Genomic DNA, 24,821 nt, shown 5'->3' with positions numbered 1-24,821 from the left:
AGCAGAAAATGTTTAATTTCTTGATATAGAGTAATAAAATAATAGTCTTGTTAATATAGTTTTTTTAATAAATACATAAGACATACAGTAAACAAATTGATCCATTTCACTTGATTTAATGAATGAGTGAATGAATAAATTAATAAATTAATAAATGACTGACTGACTGACTGACTGAAATAAATGAATGAATGAATGAATGAATTTATTTATTTATTTATTTATTGAGCAGCAGTTTGTATTGCTAAGCCCTGACATTTTATTTTTTATTTTATTTTATTTTATTTTATTATTTTTTAAAATTTTCACTTGATTTAGTGAATGAGTAAAAGAATGAATGAATAAATGAATTAATGAATTTATGTAGCAGCAGTTTGTATTGTTAAGCCCTGACATTTTTTTTTTTTTTATTTTTTTATTTTTTTATATTATTTATTTATTTATATTTATTTTATTATTATTTATTATTGTTATTATTTTAATTTTTCACTTTTATTGAATTATTGAATGAATTAATTCATTTATTTAGCAGCAGTTTGTATTGTTAAGCCCTGACATTTTATTTTATTTTATTTTATTTTATTTTATTTTATTTTATTTTATTTTATTTTATCTATGTTAAACCCTGCCATTTATTTTATTTTATTTTATTTTATTTTATTTTATTTTATTTTATTTTATTTTATTTTATTTTATTTTTTTTTATTTTTTATGTTAAGCCCTGACATTTTATTTTTCTTTTTTCACTTGATTTAATGAATGAGTGATGAATTTATTTAGCAGCAGTTTGTATTGTTAAGCCCTGACATTTTATTTTATTTTAATTAAATTTTTTTTGTTTTTTGTTTTTTGTTTTTATTTTATTTTTTTCACTTGATTTAAAGAATGAATGAATGAATGAATGAATGAATTTAGCAGCAGTTTGTATTGTAAAGCCCTGACATTTTATTTTATTTATTTATTTTTTTTTTAGTTTATTTTTATTTTATTTTATACTGCAATTGGTGTTAAACATTTGGGTGTAAATTAACAATTTTTATCCTTAGTGGTCAAAGCTTTATTTGTTAATTTTACTTGGTCCAGTCTAAAGTAGAGAGCGAGTGCATGTATATAGATATAAACAACAATAAAAATCTTAATATGCTTCTATATCTTAATATGCACTGATGTAATTTTACTGTTTTTATTTCAGATAAGAATTTGTATTTCTTCCTGGTAGAATTACTATAATACATAGCCTCTCTTGCTCATGGCAGTATCATCATATGGATGCTTTTCTCTGTAAATACAAATATATATGTGATTTATTTGATTAATTAATCAGCATATCATACAGTAAACTTAATGTGTTGTCAGTAGATAGCCCTAATTAACATATCCATTTTAACCCTGACGAACATGCAAACTGTCAGAAAGTGCAAATTGCTTTTATGTGTCTTATACTTAGGTTTCATACTTAGTTCTAGCACCTGAGGGTAATTTATGTATCACTTGAAGGTATATTTAGCTGAGCACACATACTCAGTTGCTGCTCTGCTGTCAGACCTCTACTGTTCAGAGAGCTTTTGCCTGTGCAAGTCACTGTAAATTGTGCTTTCAATGTGACTTAATTAAAGATGTGTGTGCGTGTGTGTGTGTGTGTGTTCATGTGCATGAGCTGACAACTCCATTCATTTGCACAGACTGCCAGCACAGTGTTGAACACTCTGCTAAATCAATGCAATTTAACTCTGCTCACTAACGTAGTGATTTATCCCAGCGATCCGAGTGTGTGCAGAAACAGCTCACCATATACACATAAATCTGCAGTCTCTGTGCCCTCCGAGCATGGATAAATATTTCTGAAGTGCTGTTACAAATCTCTCTCTCTCTCCGTTTTGGCCATCAGCAGTAGTATATTGGCTTGATTTCCAGTTTGTGGGCTGCTTGGGTGGGAATATTCCCTCAGACTAATTGATTCTGGCGGATTCGCTTTCACCAAAGCAACGGCAGTTAGTGCACATCTAGCAGAAAATCCCTTAAATAGCATAAAACGCATTTCCACTTAGTGTAATTTTATCATGTGTTGGAAAGCGAAAATTTATGCTACCATAATGGAGTTCACTACATCCTGGCGGTTCAATAATGCAGATGGGTGTTTCCATACAAAGGCTACTGCCAGATGCATGAGTTGTAAGATGCAGTCTATTAAACTGGCTCAATGATCACTCTTTCCTCGAAAGGAAGATATTAGCTGCAGATCTCGTTAAACCTTTAATGGGGTCCAGAAAGTTAATGAGCATTTATTTTGGCTTACTGCAGAGATACAAAACAAGTACTAACAATGTTTTAAAATGGTACAGTAAAGAAGTTTTAAATGATTTAAAATCTGTTAAATGAGAAAGTTAACACTGTAGGTACAGTATGTAGTTCCTGCATCACTAGTTATAGACAATTCCATCCATCCATCCATACATAAAAAACATGGTGAGTAATTAAAGGCATTTTAGAATGATTTTACTCAAAATGACTGAAAAAATCATAAATATAATCACTAGAAGTATGATTTGCTGGTTTATCGCTTTTGACCAATAGGTAGCACTGTTATCAAATTGTTATGTATACCCTTGTCTGAGGGTTGTCCCCCCTAAAAAATATCATTACAAATGACTCTGTGTATTGTAAATAATATAATGGACATATACTTAAAATAATTGTGTAAGTAATAAAACAAAATAAACGCAAGTTAAGAAATGTTTTGAGTCCCCCCTCCCTTGCCTTACAGTGAAAGTGTTTTTATTGTCCCCCCGCCTACTGTTAAATTAAATTTATGCCCTTGGACATTGATAAAATATTCCAAAAGTTTTGTGCAAATCTGTAATGGAAACCCGGCTACTGACTAAGTGCTGCAAAGTTGTAGCCTCAGTATCAGCTTGGCATCATGCCAACAATTTCATTGAAGTGTCATTTGTAAACAGTTTGGCCTTTAAAAAAGCTTTTGAAAACTTTTTGTCGACATGGTTTGGAGATAATCAGAAATTCAAATTTGTTGAAAATCGGACCAAAGGATTCAAACTCCCTAGGAGGAGTTTGAAAAAACAGGGTTTTTTTAAAGGAAATCAAAAAGTCAGACTGGAAGTTTGGCCGATTATGGCATAATTGGGATCACTGTTGTCAGCATGATCCAAAAATTCTAAAAAAAAAAAAAAAATCATCAAAAGCTATTAGCATTTTTTTTTAAATTTCATTATAATTTTTGACAAGGTGGCGCTGGTGCCACACTATTTGAGTACCTTCAGGGCATGGTGCTGAAGGCACATACCAAGTTTCGTAGCAATATGTCAATATGTTCGGAAAATATAACATTTTTTGACAGAATTCAAAATGGCTGATATGGGAAAATTACGGTATTCTGCTTCGTTATCATAACACACACCAAGTTTGGTCTGAATACAATAAAGCATGGAAGAGATATAGCCTGGTGTCTGATTTGGCGAGCTTTTTCACTGAATTCATTTGTGTGGTTTTCAAAAACAGATGGGTCTACCAAAATGCGTTTGATAACTTTTTGGCAGGATGATAGATGATATGTGTCAATTTTTGTGAAAATCTAATGAACCGTCTACGAGGAGTTCGAAAAAGTAGGCTTTTTGAAAAATTTTGACGTAAAAAAAAAACCAGTTGAATCAGAAGAAAAAATAATTTTTAGCCCTTACAGTTAAAAAGTTATGAGTGTCGACGCCAATAGCTCAGTGGTTAGTGTGCTGACACATAGCGCAACTGTGCTGCCGGTGACCCGAGTTCGATTCCCGCCTCGAGGTCCTGATCCCATCTCTTCACCCAATGGTTTCCTGTCCGCTCTCAATTGTCCTATCACATAAATGCAAAAACCCATAAATATAATGAACAACAAGAAAAAAAAAGTTATTAGCATAAACATGTTTGATTTTGACACATTAGATTTAGTAGTAAAAAAAAAAATTACATTTTGAAATTCTGTATGTTATTTCTGCATCACTAACAGTATCAAACTTAACTACGAAACAACTAGATTTTTATATTTTTCTGAATGTTTCTATGTGGTTTCTAGGGTGTTCTGGGTATTTTAAATGGTTGCATACTCACTTAAGCTCACCTCGATATTAGGATCCCTAGATATGGCTTGTGCCTCTTCTTTAAGGTCTATGGATTGGTTTTTAGGGAAGTATTAGTTCGGTATCTTTCATGTTACATGCATTCAATTATGAGCAGCTGTTTTCACTGCACATTAATTGGTAGTTGAGAAGGGAATTTCACTTCCCCTTAAAAATAAAATACAATCTTGAATAGAACCATATTTCCTTGAGATATTTCCTGGTTATAAAACATGACATTGTGAAATTTCTTTAGAAAACCGTATGTAAAAGTTGCAGAACAGAACAGCCGGAGGAATTCTGGAGGTGTAGGACTTCGAGAGATTTTTGCACTCCATTTTAAACAGTCAGTGTGTCTTTTTGCAACATCCATTCACTATTCATCTCTTTCTCTCGCTGTCTTTCTCCTCTGGATAGCTGAGGAGGCAAAGATCAGTAGCTGACGGCTGCATGTAGGAAAACTAGAGGAAATGCTGAAATGCGAATTGCAGTTGACGTGCTGTTTCTCCCTTACGCCGAGCACAGGAAGTGTCAGATGCTTGTGTAGGTGTTCCACTGATGAAGCCATGTTGACTTACAGAATCAAAGCTGTCTCGTGTGACACGACAGACATTCAGCTGTGATGTCTTTATGCCACATTAACCAAAATATCAGCTTTGACTTCACTGAACTCTTTGGGAATAAATTAGAGATGTGATGGAGGGCTCTCGTAGTTGTTTTGACAGCTTTTTGAGGACGTGTGTGGCAGCAGAACCGATAAATTGCGGAGCTGAGGCACTGTAGAGTACCAGTCATGTGATTTATTGCTTGTATCAGAAAATACTTTAAACAGTTTTCCTTCAACCAGAACATCTCTGAATGTTGGTTTTTATGCTCTTACTTACATTTAGTGCAATTACGATGATGTAAAATTCACTACAGCACAGAGAAAGCCTCAGATGCAGTACCAATGAGAGGGGATATTCTTCTTTGTCTTTATTGTAAAAAGAGCTGGGATGCTGCTTTCTCAAGGTATATGTTAAAACAGCCACTTACATACATTATAGCAACTGTTTTCTTGTCAAAGCACAGCAATTAATGACATGTAATTACTACTTGATGTTGCTGTAATTCTGTTAATGTAATTATGTCCTAATTCTCAGAGAGAGAGAATGAAGACAGAATTTACATTTCAGAAACAACCAGTAGTAATTAAATTTTTTTTTTATATTCACACATGCACATTTTTTACACTGTTATAAAAATAAATAAATAAATAAATAAATAAGAAATACTTCAACCTCAGAACTTCATCAGAGAATCTTAAAGAATGTATCATAGTTTATTAAGTACAAAAAAAAATAAGCAGCACAACTGTTTTCAAAATTGATAACAATAATAAATGTTTCTTGAGCAGTAAAAACATAAATGTATCTACAATTAAATTTACAATTTTAATTATAAAATCTCATTCAAAGCTATACATTTTCTATTAATATATTAAAATATATATTTTGATATATTCATTAGGGCTGTCAATTGATTAATTGCATCCAAAATAAAAGCTTCTGTTTACGTACTATTTTGTGTGTGTACTGTGTATATGTATTTATATATAAATATACACACATACATGTATATATTAAGAAAACATATTTTAGATTTGTATAAAAAATATTTATATTTATTTATAGTCTAAATTATATATAGATATAAATATATGTATACACAAAATATATATATATATATATTTATATATATATGTAGTTGTGTATATATTTTTTTTTAAATACATGCATGTTTGTGTATTTTATATACATAGTAAATATACAGAGTAAACACACATATAGTATGTAAACATCAACTTTTATTTTGGATGCGATTAATTACAATTAATCGTTTGACAGCCCTAATATTTATATAAAAAATGTAAATTTATTTGGGCTGTCAAATGATTAATTGTGATTGCATACAAAATAAAAGTTTAAGTTTACCTAATATATATATGTGTGTGTGTGTGTGTGTGTGTGTGTATGTGTATATATATACACACACAAATTAATGTATATATTTAAGAGAAATGTTGTTTATGTACAAATAATTTTTATTTATATATAATATAAATTATGTAAAAAATATAATAAATACATATTTGTAAATATTTCTTAAACATATACATGAATGTGTTTGTATTTATACATACGTAATAATCACACAGTGTACATACACATATATTAGGCAAACTCAAACTTTTATTTTGTATGCGCTTAATCGCTTATTTTTTATATTTTTTTTTGGTTCAACTCTCCCATGAAGCCACCATAACCTCATTCTCAAAACAGCTGAAACTGCTATTGAAAGATCTGAATACACATTCTGTCTATCGTTGTCTTCTCTTTTATTCAGAGGAAGCCACTGTGTCATTTGATCAATATTTAATCTCTTTCGCGTCTCCTGCTGTGGCTGCTAAAAGGCAGATCAGGTTAACTCCTCTGAACTATTGATATCTACTCTTTTGGACAGACTTCTTCATTGTTCTTTGAGCTTAGAGCTCATTTTTTAAAAATATGTTCTCTATTTAACTTTTAACTCTGTGTGACTTTTTAACATATAATGTTCGTGCTCTTTCAACATGGGTGTGTTTGTTGTTTTTTATATGTTGGATTCAGTAATGGACAAAGAAGAGCTGTGGATAGCGAGCTTCAGCTGGCTAACCACAGATTTCCTGTAGTGGTGAGGTTTATGTTGCCAGATATTCCTGTGGAAGCACTGGTTGCCAGATTTTAGGAAATGCTTCTTGACCAGATGCAGGTGGTTTAGATGAGTATGGTAGAATGGAGTAATCTCTTTCCCTCTCCCACCAGATCTCAGTGGTTTTTTGTGTTTGCTCTCTGAGGCCTTGTGGTCATTCAGAGCGAGCCGTTCTAATTTACTCCACATGACCCAGCATTCATCAGCAATCCGAAATACCAAAATCTTTCCAGATGCTGGAAGATTTTCTTTGGTTTTGTTGTGTCGCATGTTCACCCTTGCCCTTCTTCATTTGTAAAAGATAAGTGTGTAAACACATGGTGGGTTTCTGAAGCTTATTATTTGCTTCATTTCATGACTTTTGAAAATCTATTTTACTAATGGTTTTAAGAGAAAAAAGGGTTTGCTGTATCTTGACAGAATACTGACAGCACAAAATCATTCATGTGACCATTAGCACTGACTGCAAGTGTGAATAATCAAACTTGTACAAACAGACGTAGTCATTTTATATTACTTCTCATAGGTAAATAATATAAAGTAGTCCTTTCCACTGGTAACTATATTTTTACTGCAATATAAACACATTTTTATTGTTAAAAAAAGTGTACTGTATATAGTGCCCGAAGCTTTCCTATTCCAGGCTTTATGTCCTCTGGATGTCCTGAGTCAGACGGGTCATCGACGAAGGAAAAAAAAAAAAGCCTGATTGAATTGCATGTCCTGGTGAATATTACCCTACAGAGGCAGAGATGAGGACAAAAGTGCATGTCCTGGTTATCTATAAACATTCCAAATGTGTAGGTTTGGATATATTCAGTGAATTAACATACTTTCAATTGCTGATACTTCAGTGTAAATATTTTTGTGAAAATTCATACTGTTTGATTCTAAATTTGTATTGTACATATACAATCCTACTCTAATTATGTTTCATTTAATCTTCAAATGCATTAATTTACAGATTGTCCAACTGTAAATAGCTGTAGTTCATTTAAACAGGCAAGGTTGTGTTTACAGAGCTGTGCAGTATTGTGCCATTTGTTTTTCTTGTTGAGTTTTGCTTGTAATCACACAGTAATTGAGTAGAAACAGAGAATGATATCAGACTTGCTGGAATAGTCACCCAATGATTATCATTGAGAAACATGAAACAGATGCAAGGCTATGGGAATGGTTTCTCTTTTCCTTTTTTTTTTTTTTTTTTTTTTTCCTTTTCCAGTCCATTCTTATGTCTTCTCTTTCCTGTCTGCTGTCTCCTGTCCTGTCCCCTTTCCTGTCCTGTCTGCTGTATCTCTCCCCTGTCCTGTCCTTTCCCCTTTCCTTTCCTGTCCGCTGTCCCTTGTCCTGTCCTCTTTCCTTTCCTGTCCCCTGTCCTGTACCATCCTCTTTCCTTTCCTGTTCTCTCATGTCCCCTATCCTTTCCTTTCTTGTCCTGTCCCCTGTCCTGTCCTTTCCCCTTTCCTTTCCTGTCCCCTGTCCTGTACCGTCCTCTTTCCTTTCCTGTCCTCTCCTGTCCCCTGTCCTTTCCTTTCTTGTCCTGTCCCCTGTCCTGTCCTTTCCTCTCCTTTCCTGTCTGCTGTCCCGTCTGCTGTCCCCTTTCCTTTCCTTTCCTTTCCTTTCCTTTCCTTTCCTTTCCTTTCCTTTCCTTTCCTTTCCTGTCCTGTCCTGTCCTGTCCTGTCCTGTCCTGTCCTGTCCTGTCCTGCTCCTTTTTCCGCTTATTTTTTTTTCTTTCGTCTTCCTAGTGTTTAAAGGGTATTTTACGTAGTTGTGCGTATATGTGTTTTGCAGTAATTTACCTGATATCATGAAGCTCTCAAATGCAGAGCAAGTGGATAACATCTCTCACTGTCCTTTTCTTTTCCCCCCATCAGAACAAAAATGTTTCAGTTAAACTGGAAAAGAAGAAATGGGAGGAGATTGTAGTTAAACGTCAGAAGGAGGCCGATGAGAACGTGACCCCTGACATAGACGAGAATGGCTTCGACAATCTGGCCACCAGCATGGGGCGAGACCAGGAGCGGGTGAAAGATCGCCTGCTGAAGAACACATACTCCAAGAAGAGCAAACGAGTGAGTCTGTCATCTGTTTCTGCAGGCTAAATGATATCTTGACAGACAAGAGCAGCGGTGTTTGAAACCCATGTGATTTTATACCTGTTCGTGAGTGTTGACGGCTTTGACCGGTGTTGACCGGATTAATGTGGCCGTCGCAGTCATTACTGAATGCCTGCTGTTTCTGGAAGGGCCCAGTGAGGTGTGTGCATATGAATGTGACAGCAGTACATCAGCAGTTGACAGATTACTGGTCTAGAGCTGTGGTTAAGCCGCACAGCGTGCTGTTAATGACCAAGAAGAACAAATATAACCATCTCTCGCTTCCTGTATTCATTTTCTCTCTCTGCTTTTTTTGGTTTATTTGTAGCTTTTCCTGATAGTGATATCTATCTATCTATCTATCTATCTATCTATCTATCTATCTATCTATCTATCTATCTATCTATCTATCTATCTATCTATCTATCTGTCTATCTGTCTATCTATTGTTCTATCTGTCTATCTATTGTTCTATCTATCGTTCTGTCCTTCTGTCCTTCTGACATTCTATTGTTCTATCTGTCATTCTATCATTCGTTCCATCATTCATTCTGTTGTTTTACTTTTCTATCTGTCTATCTATCTATCTATCTATCTATCTATCTATCTATCTATCTATCTATCTATCTATCTATCTATCTGTCTGTCTGTCTGTCTGTCTGTCTGTCTGTCTGTCTGTCTGTCTCTGTCATTTTATGTCTGGTGCTCTATCTTTGTATCTATCGGTCTGTCTGTCTCTCTGTCTGTGTTTCTGTCTGAATGTCTAGCTGTTGTTTTTGTCAAGCTATCATTCTGTCGGTTCAAAGTGGCAGTGACAAATTTTCCAAAAGTGTAGTTATAGTGGTTACTACACCCAGGGTGCTAACAGCTAGGCCATAACTTCAACCCATGATCGTCTTTCCTTCCTTACTCTCTGTCTTCTGTCACTCATGCTGAGGACAGCTTTCTGACACCATGAGGATAGATAGAATATTATCAGGCCAGAGTTAAAGCAAAATGGACAGACAGAGCACGGTTCATTCTACGTCTGTCACTTGCCTCCTCCCAGAGCCATCTGATTACCCTCCCCTGAAGACTTCTCCATCACTGTAGCCCAATGCATATAAAGCAGCCTCTCTCCAGATGGGATCTCTCTCTGATCACGGCCTTTTGTGCGTTTGCTCACACTGGCAGCGCGTTTAAATGCAGGGTGTTCTAGCCCGTGTGGGCGTCTATCAGACTCTCATACACCCGCTGGCAGCTCCGTTTCCCTCTCTGATCAGAAATAATGGGGAAAAAAGAAAACCACTTTCATATCGCTGTAATTGCAGAGCGGAAGGCTCTCCACAAAGCAGCCATCTGGACGGGGAGAGACTGTGAATGCGCATGGGCCGCTGTTGTGTATGTGTGTTTGTGTTTCCTAGCTGGAGAGATGCAGAGGGACACACACAGCATGTCTCTGATCAGCGTGTCGGGGCTTTTGATGCACAGCTCGGCTTGATTTCTGTCTCTGAACAGTCCGTGATCACACTTAAAGGGAGATTCATCAAAGCATTTAAGCGTTAACTTTTTTTTTTCACGCATGTAACTCATAATGAGTGAGTGGAGCATGTTCAGTGATTCAGCTAGTCATATGCTTGTGTTATTTTTTTTAATAAGTAATTCAGATCACCATGCAGTGCAGCATACATTCCACACTAGCCCACAGGACCTGATTGAGGCATCTATCTATGTGTCTATCTCTTTCTATCTAAGCATGATATCTGAGTGAGGAAATCTGTCTGTTGTTCTATCTCTGTCTGTCTGTCTATTGTTCTATCGTTCTGTGTATCTGTCTGTCTATCTATCTATCTGTCATTCTGTCTGTCATTCTATCTCTGTCTGTCTTTCTATTTTTCTATCATTTTGTGTATCTATCTATCTATCTATCTATCTATCTATCTATCTATCTATCTATCTATCTATCTATCTATCTATCTATCTATCTATCTATCTATCTATCTATCTATCTATCTATCTATCTATCTATCTATCTATCTGTCGTTCTATCTCTGTCTGTCTGTCTGTTGTTCTGTTGTTCTGTGTATGTTTATCCGTCTGTCTGTCTGTCTGTCTGTCTGTCTGTCTGTCTATCTATCTATCTATCTATCTATCTATCTATCGCTCTGTCATTCTATCATTCTGCTGTTCTGCCTAACGTACTTATCAGTCTATCGTTTTATCTATCATTCTGTCTTTCCATCTGTAGTTCTGTCTATTTTCTATCTTTGGCAGCTAAATAACCTTTTTAAACTTATAGTAAATTTATCTTTATTAAAAACCAATAGAAGTCTGTTTGAAGTCCCTGTTTGGATTGTAAACATCTGTGTGTGAGAAAGTCAAGCGAAATAGTGTTTGATTGAATGTACTAGAAACACACACACTTGTATGTTAGCAGTGATTGGTCTATTGCTGGGTCCAGTGTCATTGTCCCCTGGAGCATCAGTATTAAATCTAGCCCTGACTGCCTCATACCGCTCTGGGAGAGATGGAGAGTGAGAGAGAGCACCCACTAAACACACAGAAGCACACAACTGCATGATTTTTCACAATGAGCTCATGTAACTCAAGGGAATCTTTTCCTTTGTGCTTTCATGGGAGAAACTCCATTGTGTGGAGCTAAACTCATAGCTGATCCAGTAACCATCTTTAGGTTATCACCCCTCAGGGCACATCACCCACAGCAGCGCTAAGAGCCAGGACACAGCTCATAGAGCAGAAACATGAAATACAGAGATCTTAGCCAAATATCTTTCAACATATGTACACTCTACTGTAGGGTGGTGTAACCTGTTGGTTAAGGATATAGGCAGCTAACCGAATGGATGTAGGTCACCGCATGTGATCTACAAAGTATTGCCATTGTGCCTTAGACACTTAACCTCGAGTTGCTCTGTCCTCTCTGTAATTACTGGAAGCTTCTGCTTGAGTTACAAAAGCACCAGCTAAAGGGCAAATCAGATTAGATACAAGTGTCTAACTTTACACAGTCTTCTTAAAGCTGAAGTGTGTCAATTTTTTTCCTGCACAGCATAATATGTAGAGACAACAAGTGAGCCAATTGCAGGTTGATTCCTTCAAAAAAAAAAGGAAAACACTCTGACGACTTAGACAAAATGTTACTTACGTTAATTATTTGTTCAAACTAATTGCAGGTGTTTTTCTTGCAATTCTGTTTTGATGACACTAATGGCACAGAAATTGCACACTTCACTTACTCTCAGAAAAAATGGTACAAGTGCTGTCACTGGGGTGGTACCTTTTTAAAAGGCTCAACTATGTACCTAAAGGCTCCATATTGGTACCTTAAAGGTATGTATTAGTACCTAAAGTGTACAAAAGTGTACCTTTTTGAAAAGGTTCTTCCCCAGTGACAGCTTTTGCACCTTTTTTCTGAGAGTGCTTAATATGACTGAATTACATGTTTTTTTTCCCAAACTTTAACAGCTTTTTCTCTTCAAATTTTCTCATAATTTACTCAACCCATGTCCTCCAAGATGTTCATGTCTTTCTTTCTTCAGTCGAAATGGAATTATGGTTTTTGAGGAGAACATTCCAGGGTTTTTCCTCCATACGCTTTAGAAAAAAAGTACAGTTCTGCCACTGGGGTGGTACCCAAAGGTACAAAAGTGAAAAGGTACAAATATGTTCTTTTGAAGTACTAATACGTTCCTTTTAGTTACTTATACACTCTCAGAAAAAAAGGTACAGTTCTGTCGCTGGAGCGGTACCCTAAGGTACAAAAGTGAAAAGGTACATCTTTGTACCTTACCTAACCCTAAACAGTACATATTAGTACCTTAAAGGTATATTTTGGTACCTTAAAGGTACATATTAGTACTTTAAAAGTACATATTTGTACCTTTTCACTTTTGTACCTTAGGGTACCGCCCCAGTGACAGGTTGAAGGTCAAAATGCAGCTTCAAAGCCGAGGAATAAGGGTCATATGTAGCAAAACAATTGGTCATTTTCTAAAAAGAATTAAAACATGTATATACTTTTTAACCACAAATCACATTACATACAGTAGTCACATTGGACAGGTAACATGTGATGTAGGTAGAAGTGCAGACCCAGTGTTTACAAAGCGAGCATGCAAAGAACATCAAAAGCCCTTTACAGTAAAAGGTAAAATAACAATGTCAGAACAATTTTAAAGCTGGAGGAGAATATGAGATGGCGTTTTATCTACCCTACCTTTTTGAACCTGAGTACACAAACGAAGACCTAACTGTGCATGACCTTTCCAACGTGATTACGCAATGCGTAAAGTGGACGTGCATCACAGAGCTAGTGCCAGACAGGCATTTGTGGCTAAAAAGTATATAAATTGTCATTTATTTTTAGAAAATGACAGATGGTTTTGCTAGAAAAGACACTTTTGAAATGGCATTGAACTTGGACCTTCAACCTGTTGGTTCCCATTGAAGTCCACTATATGGACAAAAATCCTGGAGTGTTTTCCATTATTCCATTCTGAAGAAAGAAAGACAAACATCTTGGATGACATGGGAGTGAGGGTTTTTTTTCTTTTCTAATTTTCCAGTTAAAATGTCTAAAACAAAACAAAACAAAAAAAAACTGAACAAGATGAATTTACTTGTGAAACAACAGCATAAGATATTAAGGTTTCTTGTCTTCAGAGATTGCATCTTTAATATGAGTGTATTTTGTCTTGCTGCACTGGGAGTATAAACAAGCTCAAAAGAAGTGTAAGAGAAAATAAACTTATTCAAGATACTATAATATCTTATGCAGTGTTGCTCTCCAAGTAATTTTGTCTTGTTTAAAGGATCATTTTATGTTTTCACTGGATAAGTCAAAAAAGCTATTTAAAAACTCATTAAGTAGTCTTTTTTTTGGCAGTGTGGTAGTACAACTGGTCATACGTTATGCAACTTGTAATTTCATGTAAACAACTTAGAATTAGTTTGTCAAGCAGGCCAACGAGTTTAAGCTAATCTGCTAATAGTGTCATGTATTTGCATTTATTTAATTCATTTTCTGTAGGCAGTATAAGTGCAACGTTAATATAATGTTTAGTTTTGTGAATAAGACGTAATCTGTGTTTGCATTGTAAAGAAACATTGACTTAGCACAGCATGGTTAAATTGTAAAATAGTACACAAGTGTTCAATCATCTTATTCAGTGTATGCATGTCTGATGGTGAAACTATTATGATTTGAGAAAAGTCAAAGAATTTGTAAAAATTTCAGGCATTTTATTGATTTGCATGTAGTTGCTGAATAGTGCATGAAAACACAGTTTCCAGTGTATTGTGATCTGAGGCTGAAACCAACATGAATCAATGCCTCTCAGACTATAAAGAGAGAAACACACAGCAGGCCTACACTCACTGCACATTAGCATTTAACAGAACATCCCATACCAGAGTATGTACAGAAAATTGAGAATAACCTTGAATGCACACACATCAATGCTCAGCATTTATTTTTTGGGACCGTTTTTGTACCAGCTTGATTAGATCTTTCTCATGGATTGCTTACTCAAGGCATTTCTGGCCTTTTAAGCTGAAATTGGTTCAATATTGCGCAGCCCCCTGTACAATTTATGCCCTACAGAATGTGACGTATTCTTCAAACGCTCACTTTGTCTAATAGCAGCTGAGAGACTGAAAGGGCGAGCTGTAATTTCACCCAGGCTCAGATGTCTGACGATAGGGATTTGCCCAGCGCAGCACTTGCGAGGTTGTGAATTAGCTGCCCGGCCTGTATTCAACAGCCAGAAACTATGACGGATAGAGTCTGAGAAAGGAGAAGTCTGCATATTTGAAGTACTGCACATTGCTCAGTCTGATATGAGATGATTTCTCCTGGTTATGCAACAAAATGAGCACTGAGAAGTGCAGAAGACCAAAGTGTGAAAAAGTCTGTCTCGTTTTGTCTGTAGCCAAACTGCTAAATAAAGAGGTTAGAGTTGGCATGCTGAGTGCACTTTCGTTCTGTTTTAATGCTGACAGCTTTACACTTGGTTTCCTTTAGCAGTTTTGATGTATGTCGGTTACGCTGAGTTGAGACTTTGTGTTTCTATATGTGTATTATAGTGTGAAAATGCACTTGAGTTTAATGGTTTAGCTGTCAGACAACACAGTTCAACATCAGTCTGCATTGTTGTAGATCTAGAAGCCTAGACTGTGGTGCTGGATTGTATTGAAAGCTGGAATGTGGAACCGTTGGTACTTAGCCAGAGGAAAGTTTCTTGATAGCGTAATTTCAGAAATGATTTACACACCAGACAGTTTAAGGAGGAGGAGACAGACTTGTAAGAATTTAAATTGGAGAAACTGTTACACTTAATATAGTGGCTAATATGGTGACCTTAGTCAGGGTAGCACCATATTACTATGTGATACAGGACCTTTTCACAATGCCTGCAAGTCTATCTCTTCCAGCCTTGTTTTCATTCATGTTTAATTCAGTGTGGCATCTAACCTCCTTAAGATGTATCAGTCAAACCAAAAAAATATTCAGACACCAGATATAATTTTTGATTTTTTATCAAAAATAAAAAACACAATTTGTTGAGTCAGCTTAAAATAATTTGTTACCCTGCTGCCTTAAAATTTTAAGTTCAGTCAACTCAAATAAGTTTATTGAACTTAAGTTGTACGAAGTAACAACTTAGATATTTGTGTTTGCTAAACTTAACAGATGAGTAAGTAAACCAGTTGCCTTAAAATTTTAAGTTGATTCAACTCAAATATCTAAGTTGTCACTTAGTATAATTTAACATTTCAAGTGGAATAAACTTTTTTTGAGTTGACTGAACTTAAAATGTTAAGGCAGCCAGGTTACAAATTATTTTAAGTTGACTCAACAAATTGTTTTTTACAGTGTAGTTGGTGCGGGACACTATAGTTCATTTATGCAAGTGAGGATAGCAAAATAAAGGAAACTGTGACATATTATACCCAAAAATTCTGCATACAGTGGACTTGCAGTGAAATTGCTAAAAACATGTAGGACCAAAAATTATTCAGACACTTTGACCTGATGTTTTGCTTAAGTGTTTTTTCTTTACTTGCTAATGCAAACTTTTTAGACTAAACAAAATTAAGCATTGCTTGGTAATTGTTTGACCTAAATTGGTATTATCTAATTGTGTACTTAAATGTAACAGCTGACAGCTATTCAACCTCTATTCAATCAATGTGTGTGATTTATTGTACAGTCTGGACCAGTTTGAAAAACAAAATTTGCCGTTGTTGTCATAATTTAATACTCATTTTGAACTACTTTATTAAAATGTTTGGAGAAATCTTTGATCTTTCCCCATTTAGTTTCTGAGAAGTTGTACTTGTATGCTAATTGCCTTTCATTATAACACCCCCGGCAGCTATTTTCTCAGATGGTTTCTCTGTTGCTGAATAAAAGTATTAATTTCTTTGGGGTTTTTTCTTTTCTTTAATTTAACTTTGTCTTTGTGTGTGTGTGAATCCCAACATTTTTAAATGGTAGTGAATCACAGTTTGCACTAGGGCTGTGCGATATTGAAGAAAATTGCTATATGCGATATGATAATGCTTAAATGCCACATGCTAAGATGAAACAGTTTTACTCAGCTGTTACTGAGTGAGTTCTGTAAACTTTTATAAATATCTTGTCATTTATAAATGATTATTTATATGTATGCATGTATCAAGAGCTTCTGTAAAACCACAAAAAATTCCTTTCTACACTTTGCGAGAATAAAGCTCACTCTGTTTCTAATATAACTAGCATACGTTTCACTTTTTGTGAGAAGAAAGCACCCCTACAACAACTTCTGAAAGTAAATTGTAGTGTTTTACTCTAGCATTACATAAAAATGTCTTTTTAACATTAGTGTAATTTTAACATCAGTTTAGGAACTGAATAATAACACAGAAAAATAAAACACTCTGCTTAGTCTTCACTCTATGAATTTAATATGCACTGGTTGGTATTTAAGCTATAAAAGTTATTCAGGCAAGAATGAATGATTTTCTGTATGTCTTTTGTTTATGGCCCCAACTATTGCAAGCTGTAGCGATATGCATATTGCCATGTGTACATTTGTGATATTTCTGTAATTTCAATATATTGCACAGGCCTAGTTTGATAAAAAGAACTGTTTCTTGAGCATTTTTATGTACATAAATGTTGTGTTGCGTACTGCAAATAGCATTGCCTCTTATGATAAATTGCTTCCTCATTTCTGTGTGTGTGTGTGTTCCGGCATTTGTGGTTTATGAGGACACAAATGTGTATAATGACATGGGGTGTGTGTGTGTGAGCAGCAGGCAACAGTGCCTCCATCGCAATAAGATTGGATGTGACTGGTTATGATCAGCTATGATTGGTTCATACGATAAATCCCGCCTCTTGTGTTTATGCATGTTCTGAATTTGCGAATCAGTCTGAATGAACAATATAATGGCTTTAATGGGGAAGACTAATTTTAAAAAAGTAAGTAAAATGACACACTTAGATATAACCACTTTGTTACATCAAAATAAAACATGATCTGTGGTGAAATTTGAAGTAAATCTCCACATCTGTGACAAATATTTATTGAGCTTTGATAACTGATGATCTGAAAAAAAAAAAAGTTAAAAGTTAACTATTAAAAAACAGCAGAACATAAGTTTACAAATGAAATAGTTTACAGTTTTTGTTTTTTGTTTTTAATAATTTTTAGCACCTGAAAGCTTAATAAATAAGCTTTCCATTGATGTATGCTTTGTTAGAATAGGACAATATTTGTCCAACTATTTTTAAAATCTAGAATGTGGTGGTGCAAAAAAAAAAAAAAAATATATATATATATATATATATATATACACATACATTATTTTACTACTGGAATGCATTCACTTCTATATATTATTTACAATTACATGTAATTTTGTTTTAGCTTTTCTTTATTATATTGTTTGTTACACAAACACGTGCTTCAAATGTAAATTCATGTCTCAGTCACATTTTCTTGGATAAATAACAATTACTTACATGATCAGGGATTTATATATATATATATATATATGTATATATATATGTATGTATATATGTATATATATAAATCCCTGATCGTGTAAGTAATTATTTATCCAAGAAAATGTGACTGAGACATGAATTTACATTTGAAGCACATGTGTTTGTGTAACAAACAATATAATAAAGAAAAGCTAAAACAAAATTACATGTAATTGTAAATAATATACAGAAGTGAATGCATTCCAGTAGTATATATAATTTACATTTTGAAAGACGTGCTTTGAAAAGTGCAAAATAAATGTTTTTAACCAGAAGTTTCAGAACCTTGTTCTCTCTCTCTTTCTCCCTCTCTCTCCCCCTCCTATGCTCTTTTGTCATGGATTGTTTGTTTTGACAGGCCCACTTAGAAGTATGAAAACCAACGGGGTTACGAGACCCTCTCTGACAGTCTGGGTTACTAGCCAGCTTGTGTGCGTATGTGTGTGCTTTTCTCTTAAGGTTTCATGCTCCCACAGTTGTGTGTCTGTGACCTAGTAAAGCTGCTTTCAGATACATTTAAGATGATTATCACTTTAAACCAATCAGATTAAACTCATTCCACAAAGCTTAACCTGCTCGTAAGCACTGATCTGGGGTCAAAATCTTACACCCCACACTTACATAACACAAAAATGCCAAAACTATCAGCACCTTCTGTCCGTTCTTTACTGGAGACTCCCATATTTTGCTTAGTGTGTGCTTTTGGCCAGCATGTCTGTTGTACACCACTGCTCCCTGCTGGTGAGGACAGGAAGTGCATGTGAAATGTGGGGGAAGGGAGTATTGCTGCTTGATAGTATATGAACATCTTGCAGTCCTAGGGTCTTTTATGAGTCTGTTAGTGTTTTTAGGCCACTAGGGGGCACTGTGTCTTCACGCTAGAACTTAGTGTACTGCAGAAGCAGGAAATGGTGGTGTCCTTTTGTGTTGTGGGTATAAAGCTTCTGCTAGGTATATATACGGTTGTGATGCTTAATATAAAGAAGTCTAGTACTTCGGCTAATCAACATGCACCGGTTTTCCTCAGGAAAAAAACAAATCAGATTGCAGTTTAGGGAAATGTTAAATTTGTTTTTTTTTAGTAAAATGTGTACAAAAATGCAGATTCAATGAGGGAAATGACGTATTCAGGTAGCTTAGCTCAAAATTACCTCAGTTAGCATTATAAACTGCAGATTCAACTCTTCCAACTGCATTTTTTGCTGGTTTATAAACCGATTTATAAACCTTGCGCACATTTCTGTTAGCAGTTGGCTTGATGTTGCAATCACAATGCGGTGTTGTTCGTATTCACATTACGCATTACGGACCTGAGTGTGATGTCACTTTTATGAGCTCGAGGGACAATAGATGGGCTGAAGGAGGATTACGGTTGCTTTGACAGCTCACGGCGGCATAAAGACCATCCCCTGCCCTTTTCCTCTCTCCTCCCCTTCTCTTTTCTTCCCGTCCTCTATCTCCTCCCCTCTCGCCAGCCTCCTCTCCACCCTTATCCGAAGTGTGTCGTGTACATGTCAAACAATGTGGCATCTGTCATTCGCCGAACAAAAGGGCCGCAGACTGATAGTCCACAAACAATAGCTCTAGAGCTCCCCAGAGGTTAACCGGGCAGAGGGGGCGTATCACTGCTTCTGTCCCAGGGGGAAAGAGCCCCCCAGATGGGGCCGAGGCGGTCATGAAGGCCCCTTGGCATACTGTGAATGCTGGAAGGTTAGGCCCGGCTCTGGTGGGAGCTTCGCATTGTGGTTTTGTCCAACCAGCGATGGCGGCCAAGCGGGCAGGCTGCAGCTAAGCTGATTACCGAGAGAGCAAGAAGCGGCGTGTGTGGCGGCACGATTGCCAGACGGGAGGAGGAAGTGGGAGGAGGGATATAGATTCGGGTTAAAGTGTTAAATATGTGGTAAGACCTCATTTGAGGCAAAGGCGACATGTTGGATATGTGTGTCAGTGGATGCATGCATGGTTGCGTGTTTTTATCAGTGTGTGTCGTTGTGTGTGTGTGTGAGCGGTTCATGCCAGGAGATTGAATAGATTTGTTGTCTTGTTTTGCAGCTCTCTTTGGGTCTGTCACCGCTAAGTTGAGTTGTCAGATGCTGGCGTGTTTAGAGGTGACCCTTTTCTGCTTCGCATGTGTGTGTCGCACATGTGTAGGAGTGTTTGTGTGATCGGTGCACGTTCCAAAGCACAGGCTGCCTTCCAACCATGGTATTTGAGAGTAGATTTAGGTTAGTACAAAAGTGTCCGAGGTTTGTTTTATAAATGCTCAAGGGTTTCAAAACACACTTAGTATGCAGTTTGCATGAACAATTATATTAAAGCTACAGTGAGTTTTATGGATGACAGATATTTAAAGGAATACTGTAGTCATATATATATATATATATGTATATATATATATATATATATATGTATATATATATATATATATATATATATATATATACACACGTTTCATCAAATGGTAAATGGTATATCAGTGTGAAGTAAACATTGTCTGCCAAAGCACCCCCCTGTGCTCATGCCTGATTAAGATAAAAGCCTGATTAAAATAAATACTTTTATTAAGCAAGCATGCATAAAATTGATCAAAAGAGATAATGAAGATTAATAATAAAAAAATACAAAAGATTACTATTTCAATACAATTCTATTTATTCAAAAATATTGGAGCGCCACACATTTTTTTTTAACATTGATTCTTTCTTGAGCAGCAAGAATAATGCTGAAAATTCAACTCTGCCATTACAGAAATAAATAATGTTTAAAAATATAATAAAATAGAAACAGTTAATTGAAATTGTAATAAATAATGTTTTACAGTGTCTATATATATACACACACACATATATGTAGGGCCCTATGAAATCCACATTTTTTTTAAAAAAATTCCTTTTTTTTCTGTTTTAATGGTTAAATTAAGTTTTTAAGTTTTCAAAAAGCATGTCTAATTATATGAAATTTCGAAATGTATACAATTTAAAAGTTTAAAAAAAAAGTTTTATTTTTACCAAATTCTGTTTTACATACATTTTCTGGATTACATTTTAGTGGTTTTCTTAATAATTTAAAGCATCTAAAAATATTTTATATATATAATTCATATTTTTTTTTTTTTTATATATATATATAATTTTTTTTTTTGGTAAATAGTTTTTTTCTGGTAAATAATCTTTTAAAATAATGTTTTAATACTAATTGTGTTAGTAATAGTACTGTCATTACATTAAGTAATATATTTCTGTCACAGTTTCTTTAAGTTAAAACAAACTGTGATCTTGCAGTTGTAGGATTCATATTTAAATAGTATTTTTGTGGCTTAATATTCATAGACACTATATCATGTTATTTTAAGTGTACTGACCTACTTTTTATTCATCCAAATTTGGCAAATTCCATGACATTCCGGGTTATACAGTAAATTCCATTTTTATGACAGGATTCCGTGATTCCGTCCACGTTTTCCGCATCACAGAAATCATAGGACCCTATATCTATGTGTATGTATTTATGTATGTATGTGTATATATGAAGGGTTCAGATGCAAAAGCCTCTAAATCCATCTGACGTATTTCTTTAAAATTAGCATTTTCATAGGTTTCTATGTAAGTACTGGTACTCCTGATTGGGCTGAGGCTGGAATTTAGCAAGTCTGAGGTAAAAGTATTTGACAGACATATAATAATTGTCTGGAGCATTCACTCAGTATCATATCTCATTTTTGACCGAGATGACTTTTTAGCTGGTTTTGCATCTGGACTCCTCATATATATATATATGTATATATATATGTATATATATATATGTTCCTTTAAGTGCTTTAACACCAAGCTCTCCATCCTCCCAGCTTTGTGTCTTCCGCAGCCCATCTGCAACCTCACAAATCATTAAAATCATTATTTCTTCTTTGCTCCTGTGATGACATGCAAGTTGAAATTCCACTAAAATAGATAATGTCGTTCAGCGTCTATCGATCTGCTGAGGCTGGTAAAACTGCTAATAGAGTGAGAAATACTCCCTCTCTTTCTCTATCTTTCACACACACTCTCTCTCTCTCTCGCTAGGCTTTGCTTAACATCTGACAGGCTCATGTCATCCCTCCTCTGACACGTCTGGCCTTCGGAGGCCGAGGGCTCGGCGTACTTATTCCTCGCTCAACAAATGAGGGCGACCTGCCTGCTCCCCCGCCAGCACTCTGCAGCATTGATTAGGGATAATTGGAGGGAGTCAAAAGCCGAGAAGTGTCACTAAATAAATTTGGCTGTGTTAATTGCAGATTCCTCTGGATGTGGGAGAAACACTTAGCCGCAGGGCCTGACAATGCAGGATTAATTGGCCCCCTTCAATGAACATAATTAGAGCGATTGTTAAGAGATAAAGAAAAGGTTTAACGAGCACGGCTGCGCTGTCAGAGGGAACATCACACTCTTTCTGCTTCGCTTCTCTCTCTCTTTTTCCTCTCGCAGTATTTCTTGCTCTCTCCCTGATAAGAAAAAAAAACCGTTGTATATTTTGATATAGACTAGCGTCGCTCTCTCTTAATTAAAAAGTGAAATGCATAATTATGTGTCAATTTGTAGCTCATTATTAGTTTATTAACGACACTGAGTTAATGTATTATGCACATATCAATCTCGGAACTTTTCTTTTTTTATCTTTTTGTTTGCAGGCTTTTTTCCACATGGGGAAATGTAGATGAATTCAAACCCAGTGAGCATAACACATAAGCTATTTCCTATGAATGTGTGCTGCTAACCAGTGTGCTTATGATTATAATAATGAATTACAGTTACATGATGATGACAGATATTAGCTTGCAACATCAAGCAGCATAGTGGACTGTTTTCACAGCTAGAATAACTGAAGCAGCTGACACCGGAAGCCTTATACGAGCTAGAAATGGCTACAGCCGCTCTTACGTTAAAAATAAGGTAGATATGTTTAGTATGCCATTGTATCACTTAACAGGAAGTGGAAAAGGAAGTTCAATGTTAGCCAGGGTTGTGCAGATCTATCTATCATTCTATCGCTGTACAACCTATAAGCCTAGATAGTTAAAGGCATAGTTCAAGCGGATGGCGTAGGACGTAGTGTAAGCTCCGGTGAGAAGTGACGAAAACGGAAGCACAGAGGCGAGAGCAAAACAAATCACCAGTCACGAATTAAAAGTATAAAGCAAGGATTTCTAAAGAAAAATGTCAGAGGATTTTGATATAAGTCAAGAGGAGACTGGTTTTCCTTTGCTGTAAACAAAACTTGCTTCTCACGAGACTAGCATATTCTTACCAGAGCTTATGCTACGGCGACATCCTTTCGTCATCCACTGAAATGCCACTTTCTTGTAAATGCATGTACAACAGATAGCGGAAGTTAGAAATTGTGGTTTATAAAGTTTTAAATATAGATATTTTTCTTACACAAATGCATTGATTCACTTCAGAAGGCCTTTAATAACCCACTGGAGCTGTGTGGAGCACTTTTTATCATGGGTGGATGCACTTTTTGGGCTTCAAAATCTCAACACCCATTCACTGCCATGATAAAGGTCAGAAAAGCATTTTTATTATAACTCCAATTGTATTGATCTGAAAGAAGAAAGTCATATACACCTAGGATGGCTTAAGCGTAAGAAAATCATGGAGTAATTTTCATGTTTAGGTGAACTATTCCTTTAAATGCTTTTATTAGATTTATAAATTTTATTAGGTTACACTTTAAGGTGTCCTGTTGGAGTGTAATTAAGTACTGAGTAATTTACAGTATTTTGTATTGTGTTAGTTGGTTTACAGTTAGTTGGTTAATAAGCAGCATAGTTTACTATAATTTACTAAGGACACTGTAAAATAAAGGGCTAATTATATTTACTTTTCACAGAAAGAATTTTTTAGTTAATGTCATCGCATTGAACTAAAACTTGCTAACTTTGCTAACAACCTCCCCCCCCAACACAAATATATTATGTACACAAAAATGTTTATTTTAGACGCGATTAATCGTGATTAATCGTTGTCCAGCACTAACAACTGTATATTGTGAAGTCTGGTAATTAATATAGTTGTATACACCATACACACACACATATATATTATGTACACAAAAACTTTTATTTTGGATGTGATTAATCACGATTAATCGTTGCCCAGCACTAACAACTATATATTGTGAAGTCTGGTAATTAATATAGTTGTATACACCGTACACACACATGTATATTATGTACACAAAAACTTTTATTTTGGATGTGATTAATCACGATTAATCGTTGTCCAGCACTAACAACTATATATTGTGAAGTCTGGTAATTAATATAGTTGTATACACCGTACACACACATGTATATTATGTACACAAAAACTTTTATTTTGGATGCGATTAATCACGATGGTGGCAGAAAATGGCAGTTTTCAAGTAGCAGTATATGGAAACCATGGAATAAAATAATTAAAAAAGGGCAAAATTGAGTATATAATTTAAACTTCAAACTTGCATTCTGTTCGCTACCTCGATTCAGGTTCGATTTTTGTTCAAGCCATTCCCAAATCAATTCTGAATTCTCAATTCAACCCCACTGTCAGCATTTCTATTTGTAGAGAGTGCATCTTGTAACTGCTCATTTTCATACAGTTAAAATGTGCTTCACCGCTCTTCTCCAATCACTGCCATTGTAAACGGTCCTTTATGTGCATTATCCATTGTGTTACAGCTCTGATGACCTTAGTAATTCGTTCCAGCGAGGAGGACACTTTAGATCTTTCTGTAGTGTTGTTTAATAGAGCGGCATATTGCTTGTTTACAATGTTTATCTATCAGTTCATAACGTCAGTGCTGCACCTGACTGCTTCAGTGCTTAG

General features: G+C 35.4%; 1 protein-coding gene across 16 annotated transcripts in view; it reads left to right on the top strand.

Annotated features, from left to right (window-relative positions):
* fbrsl1 (fibrosin-like 1) overlaps positions 1-24,821 on the top strand; it is a 365,636-nt gene that overhangs the window by 76,558 nt on the left and 264,257 nt on the right. For all 16 annotated transcript variants that reach the window (XM_051110778.1, XM_051110779.1, XM_051110782.1 and 13 more), the window contains exon 2: positions 8,718-8,915. In XM_051110778.1, coding sequence (XP_050966735.1) covers positions 8,718-8,915 — 198 coding nt within the window. The remainder of the gene's footprint in view (positions 1-8,717; positions 8,916-24,821) is intronic.

The sequence above is a fragment of the Labeo rohita genome, chromosome 5 (assembly GCF_022985175.1).
Source record: "Labeo rohita strain BAU-BD-2019 chromosome 5, IGBB_LRoh.1.0, whole genome shotgun sequence".
NCBI lineage: Eukaryota > Metazoa > Chordata > Actinopteri > Cypriniformes > Cyprinidae > Labeo > Labeo rohita.
This window is presented reverse-complemented; position numbering and strand designations above follow the sequence as displayed.